Raw genomic sequence first — 18,180 nt, 5'->3', positions numbered from 1 at the left:
CGCCGCTTGTTAGTGACCGCAAGCAGTAAAACCTGCTTCATTCAGCTGTCTGGTGTTTAATCTCCTTTTACTTCTCGTGGAGCGTTCCTGGTTCTTTGTGCTGGAGGCTTCTTTCCTCCGTGGCTCCTCTATTTTCTTTCTCTATACTCCTTTTATAATACCCCTTTTATAATACGTTTAAGTGTGAAGATACTTGTTGGATACTACATCGCGACCCTCCCCTTGCATGCAAGTCGATGACGTGAATCCAAAGCCCTCTGCCGATCCGACTTCGACCCGACCCGACCCATACTCAGCTCTTTGACTCAGAGCCTCGTTGCCATATTCCTTGTCCATTTTTTGCAGCTCTAACCGACCAGAGCGAGCTCCCTCATGACTTGTTGACGACGGTGAACAAGATGCACGGCTCCCGCCGCGCTGCGAGTCTGCAGCCCAGCGATTACGATCACGAAATCACAATTACGGATGACGAAGAGGCTCCGTCGCTGCAGGCCACAAACTCTGAGGGCGGAGGCCTTTTCCTTACAAACACCTCGACGCGCTTGCTTTCAGATCGGGGGGCAGAGACGGAGGAAGAACAGGGGCAGTCGTCAGAACAAGGCGAAAGGGCGCAAGGAGATCCGAGTCATCTGCAGCCGATTGCATCCAAGGGCAAAGATGGCAGAGCTTCAATATACAAATCAAACACATTAGAGACTGCCAAAAGCCTTGAGCCCCCGCGTTCGAGTACAAGACCATCCATTGAGATTCATCGTAAGTTGCATACTTTGCGCTTCGCCACGGAACAAGCTAACGTTTTGAAAACAGCTCCAAGCGGCGAAATCATTTCGCCACGTACCTCGAACTGGGACAACCGCTCAAGACCAAGGTCGAGAGAACAACGAGAGACGGCCATAGACATTCTCTATGAGAATGAAAGAGGAGGGTTTTTCTGTGGCGTTGGCCTCTTTGCCAGCGCAGCTCTCGGTGGACTTGATCCCACCCCCTGGAGTGAGTAGATTCGCAGAAGAACATGGTTTGGACAAGACTCACAATCTGACTAACTCTTCCGCTAGCCAATGCATACCACAACCCATCCCCCACAAACATTCATACTGCGCAGGTTCCCGATCCTTCATGGGAGTGGGCATGGCCTGAATGGCGCGTCAACAAGCAAGATGATATGGATGAAGACGGCTGGGAATATTCTTTTGCCTTTCAGAAATGCTTTTCATGGCATGGACCTAAGTGGTGGAACTCGTTTGTCAGGAGGCGTGCCTGGATCCGTCAGAGGGCCAGGAAGCGACCAGAAGATGGTTCAACCGAAAATATGCTTGCTGGAGTCGACTATTTCCACATCCGCCCAGCATCCGTTATCAGTCCACGATCCCAGAGCAGTCGAGCCAGCAGCAGGGCTCCAAGCAGAGCCCCAAGCAGGATTAGTATGACACAGGCATCGACTGCAGAGGAGCGGGAGCGACCAGATATCGAGGATATAGAAACCCTTCTTCAGGTTCTCCGCTCTGCCAGGATTGATCGAGAGAGGAAAGAAGCCGTCGAGAACTATATCGCACATGCAATCGATCTCTCAGAGCTACAGAATGAGATGCATGAAATCATGTCTCTGTTCATATTTCAGCAATCGCGCAGGCAGTTGGTATCGTACTTGATGCAGATACACGAAGAGACTGAAAAGGCGTGGGAAGGGGACAAGAGTCTGGAGTTGAAGCACCGCAAAGAGGCCCTCGACGCGGCTGCAAAGCATGCTGAAGAAGAGGTTTGCAAGCTGGCTTACTGGAGCGATGTGAAGCAGATGGCTGAGAGCGGAGAGCTGCGAGATGTGATTGGTTCTGGCAAAGAACTGGGAGCAGATCCCTGGCAAGGTCTGGACAAGAGTGCTCCAGAGCCTCCCAGAAACGGCAAGAAGCCAGAGCACTGAGCCTCGGCTTGCTTCTCGAGGAGTTATACGGGTTTACGCATATACCCCCTGTGTTTGTAAAAGGAAAGGACTTGGTTGAGCTATAATTTGAAAGCCATGGGTTGAGAGATGATGACACTGGGCCTTGAAACTGGCGTTGTATATGGGAGGAGAGCCGGGAGGGATTGAGCTATTGAGCTTTATTTACGCATTTACTTGCATGGGAGCGCAGCATTTGGCGATTGGCTTCGAGATTGGTGCAGCAGCACCCCAGAGTTTGATTTTGATAGTCGAATCATGAAAATAAACGTCTGTAAATCGGATATTCAGATGTTCTTTTAAGCGTTTTGCTCATGAGTCTAGGTTAAGTGATTGTACTGTAGACGTTGAGTGAGATATATGGGCAAGTGGCACGTGACAACCACCCAAAAAGTGCAGAGGCAAAAAGAAACAACTGGAAATTCCTTATCGGTTCTTATCGGCAGTGCAATTGAATTCAAGTCCTCATAGTCACGGCCCATCTGCCTCCCTCTGCCATCATATAAAGCAACAACATGCGCACCTCATGACCAATGTTCCAAGGGATCAAGTCGATTTGGAGGACTCGGTCCCAATTCATCCGCACGCCAGCATCTCGTCCACCTCATCTGCTTCCATGGCGCACCGCAGCGTCTCTTCCGGTGACACTGGCCACGGCCCGGCGATGTGCATCTTCAGCCCTCTCGACGAATGAATTGCCTTCTGTGGGATCACAAGATGCTCCTACAGAAGATGGGACGAGTCCCTCCGCTACTACAGCCTCGCCCGTAAACCCCCCACGCCTAAACAATGCTCGGAATCGCATGTTCAGACAAGCCTTTCAAGATAATAGCGAGGCGAGGAGGGAAGACGTAGAGCGGAAGCTCACTTCGCCATATGTCCCCACGGTGAGGGACTATCCATCAGCACATGCGGCCGAGGAGAGCAAGGTTCACGCACTGCAGGTGGCGAGGGTGCAGACTGCGTTTGACGTGATATGGCGGCATTTTGGCCAGGCCGCAATGCCAGACTGGTCCGAGACGTTTAATCTGCTCAAGAGGATGATGACCAAGAGAAGCGAGCCGTCGAGCATGGCGGCCATGAGGATTGTTCTGCCCAAGTCGTGGAAGCTGGAGCTGGAGAGCAAGAAGATTGAGTTTGTGGATTCCACGACGGGGTTGCTTGCAAAGCTGCGGGTTTCGTCGGATCACCAGGACCCCTCTGCGATTATTTTGCGTGGAAAGAGCTCGGTGTTGGCGAATGCGGCGGAGGAATTGGTGGCTGCGTGTAAGGATGTTGAGGTGTATAGACTCGGAGAGGTTGCGGCGTTTGGCTACGAGGAGAAGCGACTATGGCCCGCCATCGAGGATGCAGCGGATGGAGGATCGTTTATTCCCGAGGACAAGCTCGATAACATATGGGTGCATCAAGAACATCAGACCTACTGGATCGATACGCCGTACGAGCAGACTCCAAAGCCGGTGCAATGGACAGTGGAGAATCTGGACTTGTACATTACGATACTTGTTTGTGGCCGGCTGCGTCCACATCTCGCCCTGCGCTACTATGTAAGGCCAGAAAAAGACGGCACTTTTGTCGATACGGATGGCATCAGAATCAAGCTCATCATGGATGCCCTCACGGACGACGGCGCCAGGGCATGCATCACACCGTCAATTCTAAAGATGGCCATGTCATTCATGGCCCACAAGGGAGGCCATCGAGCCGACGCAGATCGACTGCTGACTTTGGCGGAGGAATGGGGCATTCCCTTGGACACGGAGGTTTTCAACATCATGCTTGAAGGCTACGTTACCAAACGTGACGTTTCCTTTTTCCACTGGCTGCTTCGAAAGATGGAGCAGCGCTATTTCCAACCCAATGCTCGAACTTGGCTGTTGTTCCTCGAACTTGTTGAAAAGGAGATTGAAAGAAGGCAGATTATTGTGGCAATGTACGACTTGGGGCTATTCCAAGACCCTGCTACCCGCAGAGGAATCGCGAGGATCATGGCCACGCACGACGCCTACGTTGCGTTCAGGTCGGGGAAACGGCTTGACGCTTTCATGGCGGAGCAAAAGTCGCGGTATGGCGAGGACTGGTTCACGGCGGACGCCATGAACAGCATCTTGACAGAATTCTTCCGGTTCCACGAACGGGACAATCGCCGCTATGACGAATTTCGGAGCCTCATCGAGAAACAGTCTGAGGACGGCCGCAAGATTGGCGCCGATACTATCAATCTGGTTCTGGAAAAATGCCTTGCGTACAAGGACTGGGATACCGCCATCTGGGCGCTCACTAAGATGCACGAGTCGGGGTGCGAGGCGGATGCTTTGACGTACCAGTATGTGATTCGGCTGGCTATTAGGATGCAGCTGCCGCATGCTCTCGGCGTGGCTGTCTTTTATGCTGCGCTGGAGTATAAGCTGAGGGATCTCACGCGCGTGATTCTTCGTCGGCATCTTGTTGACCACGTCAAGGATACGTTTTGGCTACGACATAAACCGAAGCTGTTGTCGAAGGAAATGGGACGCCTCCTCATGAACCAAAAGGCACAGGGGATGTCTAGAGTTGTCTCCCGTGTGGAATGGGCTATTAATCATGTTTGCAAGGGGTACAAGCCGGCGAAACCCCTTGTTGAACTTCTTGACATTGCTCAGCGGACCAAGGATTGGCCACTGATTCTACGGCATAGATATCCTCAGTCTTTCCAGTACGAGGGTGCTGATGCTCCGACAGATGATCTGGCGATTAGGATGGAGAGTGAGGTAGCTGGGGGAAAATCGATGAATGTGCATTTAAACTGGCATTTCGATCCAAAGACTATGGTGAAGAGGTGGAACGAGGAGAGGGAGAAGAAGTCCCAGGAATGGCTTGACCGGAATAGAAGGAAACCTAGCGACGAGCAAAAGGCGCCTCAGTCCAAAGGAAATGCTTGATGAGCCGAGAAGGCAGCTGATGAACTTGTACAGGATTGGGAAAGGCGGCATGGGATGATATATGACATAGGACGAACTGCTGCCTTTTTTCGACTGTTTTTTTTGTATGAATATTACATTGTATACTAGCATATACCAGGATCTCGTGTATAACATGTGTAGATATAATACCACCCCAAGAAAGAGCCTCTACGCCATCTACCCACCCATTCGTGTACGAGCCTTGCCCCAAACCCACCATGTTAAAATGATTCACCAAGCTCTCTTAAATCGGCATACGTGCAATCCTAGAACTTCATTTCATAGCGCGGCCTGGAATCCCGAACAGGAAGTGGTTCTCCAGAAGAATATCCGCCAATCCGGAGGGCGATGCACGTAGACAACAAAACAAGACGGAAAGGCCAGCTCCGGGAGTTGTCCAGAATGCGACGAACCTGCGGCTCCTCATTCGGTAAAAAAAGAAAGTAGTCAAGTCACCCAGGTTTCTGAATAAAGGACATGTTGTTGGACAAGGTTGGTTGGGTATCAGAGTGATGATAATAATGGGGGTTCTGGAGCAATGACAAAATAGAAGAAAAAAAATAAGAAAAACAAAGAAAAGACAAGTAAAAAAAAAAAAGACGAGGCGGAAAGCGATCAAAGATCCGAGTGGCGGTTCTTCCTCTGCCAAAGACGTGGGGAGAAAACTGAGGCGTCAAAGAGAACCATGATGCTGCAAGAGACCCAACTCTCCTTGATCCAAATATTATACCACCGGTACACCGAATATCAACAACGATAGAAGAAACCGTGTAACAAGGAACACACTCAATGTCTAACCGCCCCCTAACCCTCTTGCCTCTTTCCACCACGTCCCTGAAAAACCTCCCCTCCCTTATCCTTGCTAAAGATACCCTCGCGCCTGGGTTTGAGTAGCAGCCAAAAAAGAATTATGTCACACATACACGCCGACAACAACACTAGGACGGGCTTCAAGGCGGGCTGCCTGAGCAAGGCGAGAGGACCACCTAATCCTTCTTACTCTCCTCAGGTGCCTTTTCGTCTTGCTTCTTCTCCGCCTCAACTGCAGGCTTGGAATCTGACTCTGGCTTAGCCTCTGGCTCTTCCTTGGCATCGGGCTTGGCGGAGCCCTTGGACACCTGGCTCGCAAGGTCCTTGTCCTCGTCAGCATTATCAAACATCTCCGTATCGTCAGAGCCGGTCAGAACTTCTGTGCCGTCGCCCAGGAAGATGATGCGACCACGGGATCCGGCGAGGTTGAACTTGCCGCCGCTCTCGGCGTCGACGTCGTAACCACTGTCGCTATCTTCGTAGTTGTGATGGACTCCGGGACCGCGGAACTCGGCTGGTAGCAACATGTATGGTCAGTCTTCACAGCTCCGCGTCTATCTCTGGTTGTGAGAATTTGGGGAATGGCTCGCTCGTACCATATTCCGGGGGGGCACAAGGGCCATCTCCGTTGGCCACTCTCTTGGCAATCTCGTCATACCACTGCTCCTTGGTCTTGCCGTGCAAGAAACCGATGATGACCATGGTCATGTTGTCGCAGCCGACACCGCCCGTTTCGGAGTTTGACGCCAGGCAGTTGTCCATCATGTTTTCGCAGATCTTGTCAAGGTCTTGCTTGGCAGCAATTCCTCGTCGCACAAACTCGACGACAGCCTGAGACGATTGACAGTCCCAGATACCTAAGGGGGGGAAATATCCGTTAGCGAAACGTTTCTTCATGTGTATAACCAACTCGACTTCATGCTCCCTCCCAACAATGACCGAATCCCACTCACCGTCACAAGCAATTACCAGGAACTCATCCTCTTCTGTGAGGTCATGCTCCTCGACATCGGGGAAGGCGGTAACGATCTGGTTTTCAGGAGAGAGCTCGGCGCTCTTCTTGAACTCGAAGTCGCCAATGGCACGCGACAGTGCCAGGTTGCCGTTGACACGACCAAAGTCGACAAAGCCGCCAGCGGCTGTGATTCGGCTCTTCTCCGCTGTAAACCACGAGGGCACGCAATCAGTATTGTCAATCTTAAATACTGATTGAGTGGATGAACAAACTTTCAAGCTGAGGCTTGTGGTCGTTGGATAGGGGCTTAGCCCGTCCCTTGATACCGAGCACACCTCGAGAATCACCAGCGTTTGCCTGCGTAGATATTATTAATTCGAGCCCTCCTCATTGATTGTGACGTGTGCAGACGTACGACATATAGCTTGTTTCCAGCAATCAAAGAAACACAGGCGGTGCAGCCGGAGACTTCCTCCTCGTATTTGGGGTCTGTAAACAACCAAAACACCACATCGTTAGCATCAAATCCGGCTTCGTGAGGGATAATTGCAAAATGTGCGCCGAGGAGATTGGCGGAACATTTGCGCAAGTCATTTGACGCCGCTTCCTCTTTGGCGCACGCAAACAAAGGATATAGAGCAATCACGCTGCGTACCGCTAAGAATGGCCCGATCCGTAGCAAGGAAACCGTCCTTGAGGCCCTGAGCATAATCACCGGTTTTGAAACTATCTTGCTTAAAAACAATTTTGTGAATGTTCTCGCCTGCGAATAACGCGACTTTGTCTCCTCCATGTCCGTCGAAGACTCCGAAAAAGGACAGTCTGTCGGGGTGCGTCTTGGTGTCGTTGTCAGGTGGGGTTAGATTCAGCTCAGCCGTGTGGGCATCCTCCATGCTGATGCGCCAGCCTTGCATGGCCGACACGCCGTAGAGGAGTCGGTCATCCTCGCCCTTTTCGGAAGTCTAGATGGTGGTGAAGAGAAGGCTGTTAGCAATTGTGAGGGTCACTCGAGACAGAGAGACGGTGGGTAAGGCCTGGGGGGAGTGAAAGGCCACGAGCAGGATAGTGTGGGAAGCTGTGGGCGGCGGGGTTGTTCTGCGTGGGCTTGAGGGCGATCTTGTTTGAACACCCATGGCAGGACACACGAAGCCGAGGCAGAGGCAGGGTGGAAATCATAGTGGCACGAGGCCGCGCAAGTAATGTTTGATATTGACCGTGGGGGTGATGTTGCGTCGCAGGATGCCAGGAGCCAAGCAGCAGAACAGCTTGCGGGCGATGGCAGGCACTTTGGCGCGCCCCGGATCAAGCGAGAAGCAGAAACAGCAAGCATTTCACAAGCAGCATCGCAGCTCAGACACGCACCTTTTCGACAACGGGCTCCGAGAGGGTTTGGCCCATGGCTGCAGCGTCTCACGAGGGCCAGGAAGGGATCGAGTGCAACGGGAAGGGAAAACGTCGACGAGATGCGAAGCGACTCGACAAGATGGGCGGCTGTAGACGAGAGAGGCAAGGGCGGGAGACCTCGGGAGGGGCCGTAGGCTGTTGGATCTCAGGACGCGGAGCGTGTAGAAAAAAACACCGGACGTCAGGCGGATGGAGGATTGTGTGGTGGTGGTTTGGTTTGTGATGCCAGCAGAGCGCAAAATCGGCTTCGCAGGAAGCGGGGTACCACGATACATCAGCCAGGCCAACGCCACACTTTTTTTTTTCCTTTGTGCTGTGAACGGGCTTCCCGGTGCCCTCTTTTTCGCAGGTGTTTGATTTTTTTTTCTCCGCAGGCGCTGCAGCTGGGCGCTACGGCGGTTCGCTCCAGCAGAGGCTCGTCCGCTACTGGCTCCCTTCGCCCTCGCTAGGCAGCAGATAGTGATAGGCAGATAGGCAGATGTGGCGAAGCTGCTGCATGCGTGCTAGCAGCACCTCTTTCAAGACACTGCCTGGACCAAACAAGACAAAGGTATCTGTAGGTAGTCTCAAGATGCCTGTGCGTACATACAGTAGCCCGCAAGAGGTTTCTTTTCTGCTCCATTTTCTTTAGTGATGCGGAGCTTTTTCTATTTTATGTTTAGTTTAGCTCGGGCAGGCCTGGGGCAGCGGAGAAATCCAGAGGGCCTAGAGCACGAGCACAAGCATTGACTGGTTTGCCCTTTGATGATCAGAGTTGCAGCTTTGAATTGACTGACAGCCCCGCGATCCCGTGGGCAAGTTGGCGCAGCCAGCCCCTCCATGCGCCAAGCGACTGATCCTACTGGAAATGTCCTGGTACCGCGCGGCTGCAATTGCAGAGGCAGGGTACCTCCTCGGCACTTGACAGCCTCTATTTTTAGGAGTAGCTGTTCAGTACCCCAAATTGGCTATATTCCTCTGATTGCTACTATGACTACATCCCTCTAGTATCTGCTATAATGGCCATTTATTTTAAAAATAATCCATAATAATGATAATGAAATTTGTCTTGTATTTGATATTATCAACGACACGGGATGCTGGATAGGCATTCCCCTACTAATTTTAGGCATACAGAAGCTGGCTTGGCTGGGTACCCTATCCAACAACATCCAGCCACAGTTACGGCAACAAAAACAAGCTTGAATCATCAATGACATCAACCAAGTGCAATAGACTTCACACGCAGCCCGATCGTCGATTCAAAAAATCTCATTTGATACATACGAGTACGTAATTCATCAGGCGAGTTGCATCTAATTTTCCCAAGCAAAAAAAACTCTAACCTCCATATGGTATCCCAACATGCTCTTAATGACAGTATAAAGAGAAAAAATAAACATAAAACCAACCCAAAAGCCATTCTCTCTTTTCTTTATATAAACGCCAGGAAGCTCCTCTCCGATCTCTCAGCCGCCAACTCCTCTGTCTTCAAAGTCGTCGACCTTGCCTTTGCCAAAGCTTCCCGCTCCCCAAACACAGATGAGCTGCCATTACTCAGCACACTCGTCGACCGCATCGGCCGTATTGTGCTCTTCCGCTCGTCTTCACCCCATTTGCTCGGGGACATGAGCTCGAGACTGCGCCTCTCTTCCGGCTGGCCTAGGTTGTTCTTCGAATTCGTTCTAGATGGGAGGAAGGGCGTCTCGTCTACGAGCTCTAGATATGCCACGCTTGGGTCCCTTCGTCCGATGACGCGCCAGTTCTCTTGGGATCCGAATGACGGCTCGGTGCGGAAGCTCTTGGCCCCGTTCACAGAGTCTCCTTCTTTCCAGGAGGAGCCGCAGCGGCTGAGCCATGTTTGGCTTGGAAGTCGCGCTTGGCGTGGCTGCTTTATCTCTGAGGCGCTTTCTGCTGCTTCGCTTGCTTCTTTTGAAATAGCCAGAGGCTTCCTGGCCGTTTCTTTTGCTCGACTGACTAGACTGGGGTCGAATGGCTCTTGAATAAGAGCGAGATCTGTTGGCAGTGCGGCAGAGCTCGATGTAATGGTTGAATAGGTTGGAGAGGTAGCTCGCTGGCCCGATTTTTGTTGTGCCACAGGGGGCATGGGTTGGATGTTGGCCAAGTCATCGAACGAAGGCAGAGTCAGATCCAATCCGCTCCTGAATGCACTCTCCCCCGCCTCTGAAAGAAATCCAGATGTGGGTAAGTATGGCTGAGCGACTTCAGGTAGGGTCGTGTCGGACTGCCTGCTGTCTGACGACTTGTGGCTTCTTTCACCAACTGTTGCTCTCTCCACAGTAAACCAGGAGCCGTGATCATCTTCTCCCAGAAGGCTAGCACTCCCTGTGGCAGACCGAGCTCCCGAGGCCATCGGATATGGTGGACCACGCATGGCCAATCCACCGCCCAATTTGCCTGATGCTAATGACCTCAGTGATACTCGTGATGCAACTCTTGCAAAGATACCATCCCCTTTCTTAAATAGTCCTGTACCGGACCGTAGGGGGCGAAGGGGGCGAATCCTCCCCCCAACGCGGTATCCGTCGCCTTTGTGATACAGCTGAGGGCTGTTAGACTTATTAGAACGAATAGCGTCCTCTGCATGGTAGATTGTTTCAACATCTGAGTCGTTGTTGCGTACAGTAAACGGTATTGGATCCGAGATCTTGGGCCGATGTTTTCTTGCTGATAGATAAGTGCGACGGTGCCGTCGCCTCCGCATGAGACATACGAGCATCATGATGGCGAAAGTAACAAAAAGAACTGGTAGGATAGTTGCAAGGAGAACATCAGTAGCGCTTAGATGATGGCGGTGTGAGTCCTCGGAGGCCACATTGGCAGGTTTCGTAGGCTTGGAAGACGATGCTGTATTCGTCGCCTCCGAGAGTGAGAGAAAATCGGCATGAGCAACTTGCGTCTCTGTAAGACCAGTACTCTTCGAAACGGCTGTGATGGACAAGTTGAATTTGCCCGTCACCGTCTTGGGGACATTGCCTGATACTTTGAGCCCTTTCACTTGTAGCCAGCTCTCTTGTGGTTCAACATCAACTTTGAGCTCGATATCACTTGGATCGCGGAAATGTGAGGACAGGTCTAGGCTGAATTCACTTCCTGGCTGTACTTTGACGTCCTCAAGACTTGACTGAAATAATCCCGAGGCCACATCGACCTGAACTAAAACGTTGAGCGTGTCGGCAAAAGAGTCATGAATGACGACTGTGAAATTCGTAGAATGGTCATCGCCGCCCGGGGTTCCCTCTAGAAGCAGCGTTGAATGGTCAAGAGTAATCCAGGATGGCATATTCTCGACTGATACGTTGAGAGAACCTGTCCGAATGGCCTCGCTGTCCAACTGAATACCCTTTGCTAAACCATTGTAGCTCGCCTTGGACCCCCTTGTAACATTTAGAAGAACGACTGAGTGATCCGCAGAGAGCTTGTGGCTTCCAACTACTATGGCGAAAGAAAGACACGTTCCCGAGAAGCCGACAATGTCAGACGCAACAAGATTAAAGTCGAATGTCTGTGGAGGCTGGACCAACGACTCAAAGTCTGGAGTCCTGCCAGAAAAGGTCATCGTTTTGTCGTCAAACCTGATCCATGCCGGCAAAGGAGTGTTATCGTTGGTTGATGCGTAGTAGTTGAGGTTCTTCCCTGCGCCAAATGTATTCGGATCAAAGGTATAGTGGAATTCGGTCGATGGGTAGGATAATATGGAAGATGGAGCTGAGAATTGCCCGAAATTATTCATCTGCTGTGAGATTGGGACCTGTATAGACGGCGGTGGGTTGCGTGAGATGACAAGAGTAGCGTTCATGAAAGCCGAGCCAGTCTTGTCCGTCGCAATGAGATCAAACTGTTGGCCTACAACCTCGCCTGGAGGGACATCCTCGTCCTTTGGCGTCCCGTAAAGACGTAGATTCTCGCTCTCGATTGATAACCACTTGGGATGATCTCCTAGAGAGTATGTCATGTTGGAGTTGGATCGAAATGTGTTTGGAGATAATGAATATGAGAAGAGCTCATTTGGCCTGGCGACTGGAGGCAGTTGTGCGTTGAATGGAAACGAGACTGTAGGCTCAGCCCACACGGCCTCTATCAAGCCCAAGGCTGAAAGAGCCGCGAGGAGTGAAGCCATTGTATCAAAGTGTTGCGCTATGCAGCGCTAGATAGCTTCAGTAGCAGAACACAAAAGAGCCATGCGGTAGACACCAAAAGCTTTAACTGAGAGAATACTTTTTAGAGGAGGCAAAGTCTAGGAGGCAAAGATGGAATAGATGAGAAGGGGAAAGGAGCAAAATCGTAAACTACATAGGAAGAGACAGCATAATGTGCCATATTGAGTCCATCAGGTGGATGGCTGGGTATAAACCCTTCATTCCACCACTTGGTCCTCGAAGCCATCATGCGCCTGAGATGCCAATAAATGCCGAGGGAATCATGACAGCACACCAGTCAGTCCATTACGGTGAGAGGCGAAATGTTTCAGAAAATGAGAGGGCTTCAGCGGGCCCGGCATCGCTAGAGAGCTGGTTAAAGAGGCTGTGGCATTCCTGAGCCCGAGATGCCCCGCGCGGGCAGTGAGACATGGGATGCCACTCGGAAGAATGGCGACTCGAACTATTTGTGCTTTGAGAATGGGGGGAGAGGAGAGACAAAGAAGTGGGAGGGGTTGGTCGGCACTTTAGCAAAAGAGACGCGCAGCGTGAATCCTCCCTTGACCATAGGTAAAGTCATGTCTCTGGCAATTGGTTCTACACGAGGGCTTCAGAGGAAGCTTTTGGTGAGCTCAGCTGTCGTTGAAGCGCTGGACCCACTGTCAGAGTGTATGTGCAAATAAGCTTCAGGCCATGTAACGGCTCTGTAGATGATCGATCAAGACGTCAATCAATACCCTTGTAGATTGACAGCAGGGGCGATATCAGTTCACGATTCATCTCGAGTCGCCATGGCCGATTGTGGCAGGTGAGAGACGTTGACAGGCGACCCGGAACAATTGAGGGTCTGGCCTTCGGAATCAGCGTCGTGACCAGGAAAAACATCAACTTTACTCCGTAGGGCCATCGCAGATAAGGCAAGCACTATCAAAAAAAGAGGGACGAGCTGCTGCGGGGGAACATGATTACAGTATTGACTTGACGACATTTCACTTCAACTTCATCCCGTCAAACCTCTTCTCTTCTCCGTCGAATCCTCTACAACAGGCAGGCCTCTCACAGATATGCAGACAGACATGGACAGCCGCAGTTCATCACCAGACCTGGACCCCGTGGCGGGCATCACGGAAGACATGGTGTCGCTGCCCAGCTACAAAAAGGCGGGCGACGCAAGCATCGACTTTGACGGACTGCTGCCACAGTCGATCAAGCTCCACGAGGATGTGCGAACAGGCTGCGGAGGCCAGACGTGGCCTGCAGGCATGGTGCTGGGGAAGCACATGCTGCGCTATCACAGAAGCAAACTAGAGACTGCGCGAATGTGAGAAATTTTCGCTCCTTGATCCTTGATATTCGCTCCAGTTCTGTGCATTTTCGCTGGGCTAGCACCCTCATGCAAGCAACTTTTTTCTGCAGGTAGCAAACACGGAATGAATGGATGCTGACTCAGTTTCTTCTTGTGCAGACTTGAATTGGGCGCCGGCGGAGGACTGGTCGGATTGGCTGTGGCGGCTGGCTGCGAGCTCCAGGCGCCACTCATCTTAACCGACCAGGATGTGATGCTGGAGCTGATGAAGCATAATATTCAGCTGAACAAGCTCGATGGTAAGGCTACGGCCTCAATATTGGACTGGTACGTTGTGACTTTTGCTGCACATGGCACATGTAATTCCCACCGGTGTGTTTTGGCGTACCCACCAAGCACCGCTGCCTGCACGGGGATTTGTTCTTGGCTGTGCTACGTTGCCTGCCAATACTTCTGAGTGGCGTGTTCTCGATCTTGTAAGCCAAGTTTGACTGATCAAAACGCAATGTGTGCAAATTTCCAGGGGCGAGCCATTACCAGAAGCCGTCGTGGCGTGCAAACCGGACGTGATACTGGCGGCAGAGTGCGTCTACTTTGAGCCGGCCTTTCCGCTACTGATGCAGACGCTCAAGGATCTGTTTGAGCTCAACGAAAACGCCGTGGTGTATTTTTGCTTCAAGAAGAGGAGACGAGCGGACATGCAGTTTGTCAAGGCCGCCAAGAAGGCGTTTGTGGTCGAGGAGATTTTCGACGAGGACAGGCCAGTGTTTCAGCGAGAGTCACTCTTCCTTTTTACTTTTAGAAAGCGGGCGACAGGTGGCACCACCTCGAGCAAGAAAAACGGCACAGCAGCCAACCATGCTGACCAAATACAAATCCAAAGTTGATTACACACAACAACGGACGACCGTTTTCCTTGTGATTGGACCTGACTCCTCTTTTTCCTTCCGCTTTGCTGCAGGGCGCTGGGAAGACGAAACCTGCCGGTCGTTGCACCAACACGGTTCAGCAAAGCAAAAAGAGACGGGAGGGAGCCTGCATGCACTTCCGCCAAACACTGTCAAGCGAGCCTGGAATGGCATATTGCTAGTACGAGCATCACAGCATGGGTGCGGGGGATTATGCCGTGGTACAGTTACAGCTGCTGAGCGAAATTAACGATTGGCGCAGGCTCGATCTCGCCCAGGTTCATCTTGCCAGCTCAGACATGCTGGGGATGGCGAGCCGAGCAGTGGGAAAAGAGGCAAAGCGCTAGCATACGCGAGACGTGGGCGTTGAGCTGAAAATTTTTCGATGTTGTGGCGATTGCATTGCTTCTTCCCTTCGCCCTTCTTTTCCTTTCTTTTTCGCCCTTCGGACCTGCAAAACGGCAATAGTCGTCCCTTTCTGGAACCAATTTCGAGTTTTCAGCGAATGCCCCGAGGTACCAGCGGTTCCATATTTGCCCACAATTGCTCTGGATAGGGACATCCGGTTGGTAGACAGGCGGTGGATACATGGATGAAGTTAGACGACAGGCCCGACACGCAAAGGAGTCAACCGCCACAAAATTTTAGACTGGACGAGTGTGCCTTGGTCGGCGTGGTCGGAAGCACAACGAAGGCGGGAAAAAACATGGCCCGTCGACGCCAATCAACACCATACTGTGCGCTGCCCCTACCGCATATTGACCCTATTAAACTACCATCCACACCGGCACAGTATTCGGAATGAAAAGAGGGGCGGATCACCTCTGACTCGCCTCATCTCCGAGCGTTGGCGTACAGTACGAGTACATTGTACCTCTGGGGTGCTGGAATGCAGTGACAAAGCACGTGGAGGCGCACTCCATTTATAAGGATGGCGCAAGATGGTGTCGTTTGTGACGGAGAGCCACATGCGTAGATGGATTCATTCTTTGAAACCGAGAGGACGAGAAAAAGCCGCACCACGCGTCCCGTTGTCGATGTCCTTGTCCCCACGGAAAGTATCTCGATAGCCGGACGGTAAAATGTCAATGTCAAGATCCAAGTGGATGGAGAGAGAGGCAGAAGCGGGTCTTCAGACAATGAAAGATTTCCCTCACTGTCGGTATGCCGTTTGTGAGCAAGGGGGGTGGGGGAGAGGGTTCAGTTTAAAGGGAGTGAGGTGTTTGCACAAGTCATGAAGGCTGCTGGCACATGCACATGCAACACGTAAGCCGTTCACTCACAGAGGAGACAAAGACTGAGAAACTAACAAAAAAAACCTGCGTGGCAAGGCGTTTTTCTCTCACGCGTGTCCCCACCGAGATGGCGAGTGAGTTTGGTGAACAAAGCATTTTGATGGAGCGAAGTGGAAGAGGACGAGGCCCACCGCACGTTTCGCGACCCGCAGAGTTTTCATGCCCAAGTCCTGCCAATCTTGCTGCATCTTGCTGCGAAGGCCCCACGGCGCCTCAGGCACCGGCCAACGCCCATTGGCTGGCTGCCCGGGTACCTGGTTGGCACTGCGACGCTGCGACGGGTCCGGATGGCGGCCCCTGCAGAGCCCGCGAAGGCTATTAGCCCCTGTAATACAGCGCTACGGCCCCCTGGCGGCCAATGGCAGCGCCCAGCAGCGACGTGGCAGCGCCGCCTGGCCGCTACCGCCTAGCTCGGCGCGGCTGTGATCCGTTGACAGTGCACGCCGTTGGTACAGACCCAGTACCAAGCAGACTCGCGCCGTTGTCACTTCAGCTGCAAGTCTCGTCACTCTCACTCTCTCTCTCTCACTCGCTGACTGACTCCATCTCCATGCAACCCAGTCTCGGCCATTGTGCATCGACACTGGCTGCGGTAGGCGGCGCTAACATTTAGCACAGTAACCGGGGAAAAAAAAAGAAAAGATCCATTCAAGTGGGAAGAAAAAAAGGAACTCTGGAACCACAATGGCCACACCACAGCAGGGAGCAACGTCCGGCCCACTCGCGCACAACCCCGGGCAACAGCTTGTTCTAGCGCTCCGTATTAATCCTGGAGCCATGTAAGCTGCAATCCCATTCATAAATCGGACTCGCTCCCCCCCTGGTCGTTCTTGTTTCGTCTCTTCCTTTCAAAGCAAATCCGACTTGTTCAAAGTCCATCTATTCCCACTCTCTCAGAGCAGGACTCTTTTTCCTCTTGCAACCCACATTCCTTGAATCTTTGCAACCCTTTGCCTCTACGGCACTCTGCTATCACGTTCCTGTTGAACAGAACAATCCACCTGACAACCACCGCTCCTTCAACGAACTCTTGCAAAAATGAAGTACGCTTTCGCCTCTGCCCTGCTCATCGCAGCTGCTGCCGCCAAGCCTCACCACGGTCACCACGCTCACCACCACGCTGCCCGTGATGTCGTCGTCACCGAGACCGAGTGGCAGACCGAGACTGTCTACGTGACTGAACTGGTTGACTCCTCCACCACCGTCTGGGTTCAGGACGGCAAGACTGCTGAGGTTGCCCCTGGTGCCACCACCACCGCTTCGGCCTCTGCTGGCGAGTTCTTCGAGCCTAGCTCCTCTACCACTGAGGCTGCCACCTCGACCACCAGCCAGGCTCCTCCTCCTCCTCCGCCTACCACCGCTCCGGCCTCCAGCAGCTCGGTCTTCACCCCGCCTCCTCCTCCTCCTCAGACCACCACCTCTCAGGCTCCGGTTGTCGTGGTTCCTCCTCCGGTCCAGCATACCACTTCTTCTGCGGCTCCTCCTCCTCCTCCTCCCCCTCCGGTTGAGACTCCTACTCCTTCGCCTTCGCCTTCTCCTTCGCCTTCTCCTTCTCCCTCGCCTTCTCCCAGCCAGGCCCCTGCTTCTGCTCCCGACAACAGCGTCGGCACCAGCAGCTCCAGCAGCGACGAGTACTCCGGTGACATCACCTACTACACCATCGGCCTCGGCTCTTGCGGTGAGGACGACAGCGGCCAGGACCAGAGCGCCAGCATTGTCGCCATCGCTGTCGGCCTCATGGGCTCCCAGTCCAACGGCAACCCCATGTGCGGCAAGACGATCACCATCCACGGTGGCGGCAAGACGACCACTGCCACCGTCAAGGACAAGTGCATGGGCTGCGCTCCCCACGACATCGACGTCAGCGAGAAGGTCTTCCTCGAGCTCTTCGGCAGCCTCGACGGCGGTCGTGAGCCCGTCACCTGGTCTTTCAACTAAGCTGTGCAAGAGGACGCTGCCGTTGGTGCTTCATCATCATCATGGCTACCTAGGTAGTTTGCTGAAAAGCGCCTGACGCACACCAGGATCTGTCAATGTGCAGTGCACATTTCTATATGACTTTTTTATTTGGACAAGATGTCAAAGTCAACTTTTTTCACGTATACCCTTCATTCGTTGATTTACTTGTTTGGATTCTATCATCCCTGGCGCGGATGGGAATGCGATATGGATAGGAAAAATGATGTGTTTTTTCAAAGTATTATTCTTTATATCCCTGGACGGAAAAAAGAACACACATTTCTTGGTAAAATCAACGGGATAACCTATTTTCTATGTACATATAGACACAACTTTATAGACATGTCCTCTCATCTTGGAGACAACGTGGAATGACATACCCCTTTTAGATGCCATTATTTGAGATGCTATCACTTGAAATGTTTTTAATCTTTTGTGCCGTGAATGTTGTAGGGACTTTGGGTGTATCTGAATGCTATATGAATGAATGGGTTTCCTTGAAGGTACCTCTCTGTGAATGTGACCA

At 52.2% G+C, this 18,180-nt stretch overlaps 6 protein-coding genes across 6 annotated transcripts; 3 read left to right on the top strand and 3 right to left on the bottom strand.

Moving 5' to 3' along the window:
• Positions 1-398: 398 nt before the first annotated feature.
• Positions 399-4,857, top strand: M431DRAFT_85762 (hypothetical protein; the record flags this gene model as incomplete). Its single annotated transcript, XM_024923598.1, has 4 exons — positions 399-757; positions 863-990; positions 1,056-1,874; positions 2,696-4,857. 4 exons carry the CDS (start codon positions 399-401, stop codon positions 4,855-4,857), a joined length of 3,468 nt encoding a protein of 1,155 aa, XP_024774456.1.
• Positions 4,858-5,864: 1,007 nt separating this feature from the next.
• On the bottom strand, positions 5,865-8,041 carry M431DRAFT_85756 (hypothetical protein; the record flags this gene model as incomplete). The annotated part of the gene is made up of 7 exons (XM_024923596.1): positions 5,865-6,202; positions 6,285-6,545; positions 6,642-6,848; positions 6,916-7,000; positions 7,059-7,132; positions 7,299-7,605; positions 8,006-8,041. 7 exons carry the CDS (start codon positions 8,039-8,041, stop codon positions 5,865-5,867), a joined length of 1,308 nt encoding a protein of 435 aa, XP_024774455.1.
• A 1,420-nt stretch (positions 8,042-9,461) lies between these two features.
• Positions 9,462-12,167, bottom strand: M431DRAFT_84995 (hypothetical protein; the record flags this gene model as incomplete). Its single annotated transcript, XM_024923501.1, has 2 exons — positions 9,462-10,551; positions 10,606-12,167. 2 exons carry the CDS (start codon positions 12,165-12,167, stop codon positions 9,462-9,464), a joined length of 2,652 nt encoding a protein of 883 aa, XP_024774454.1.
• A 1,095-nt stretch (positions 12,168-13,262) lies between these two features.
• On the top strand, positions 13,263-14,379 carry M431DRAFT_495001 (hypothetical protein; the record flags this gene model as incomplete). Its single annotated transcript, XM_024917311.1, has 3 exons — positions 13,263-13,507; positions 13,652-13,819; positions 14,016-14,379. The coding sequence occupies 3 exons, from the start codon at positions 13,263-13,265 to the stop codon at positions 14,377-14,379; spliced, it is 777 nt and encodes a 258-aa protein (XP_024774453.1).
• A 702-nt stretch (positions 14,380-15,081) lies between these two features.
• On the bottom strand, positions 15,082-15,510 carry M431DRAFT_428113 (hypothetical protein). Its single transcript, XM_024915078.1, has one exon. The coding sequence runs from the start codon at positions 15,368-15,370 to the stop codon at positions 15,173-15,175; it is 198 nt and encodes a 65-aa protein (XP_024774452.1). The 5' UTR covers positions 15,371-15,510; the 3' UTR covers positions 15,082-15,172.
• A 1,793-nt stretch (positions 15,511-17,303) lies between these two features.
• M431DRAFT_84435 (hypothetical protein) lies at positions 17,304-17,633 on the top strand (the record flags this gene model as incomplete). The annotated part of the gene is made up of 1 exon (XM_024923430.1): positions 17,304-17,633. A coding segment is annotated over one exon (330 nt), but the record flags the coding sequence as incomplete, so codon positions are not given.
• Between the last annotated feature and the right edge of the window lie 547 nt (positions 17,634-18,180).

The sequence above is a fragment of the Trichoderma harzianum genome, assembly GCF_003025095.1.
Source record: "Trichoderma harzianum CBS 226.95 unplaced genomic scaffold M431scaffold_6, whole genome shotgun sequence".
NCBI classification, from domain to species: Eukaryota; Fungi; Ascomycota; class Sordariomycetes; order Hypocreales; family Hypocreaceae; genus Trichoderma; species Trichoderma harzianum.
The sequence above is the reverse complement of the archived record's forward strand: the minus strand, read 5'-3'. Positions and strand labels throughout refer to the sequence as shown.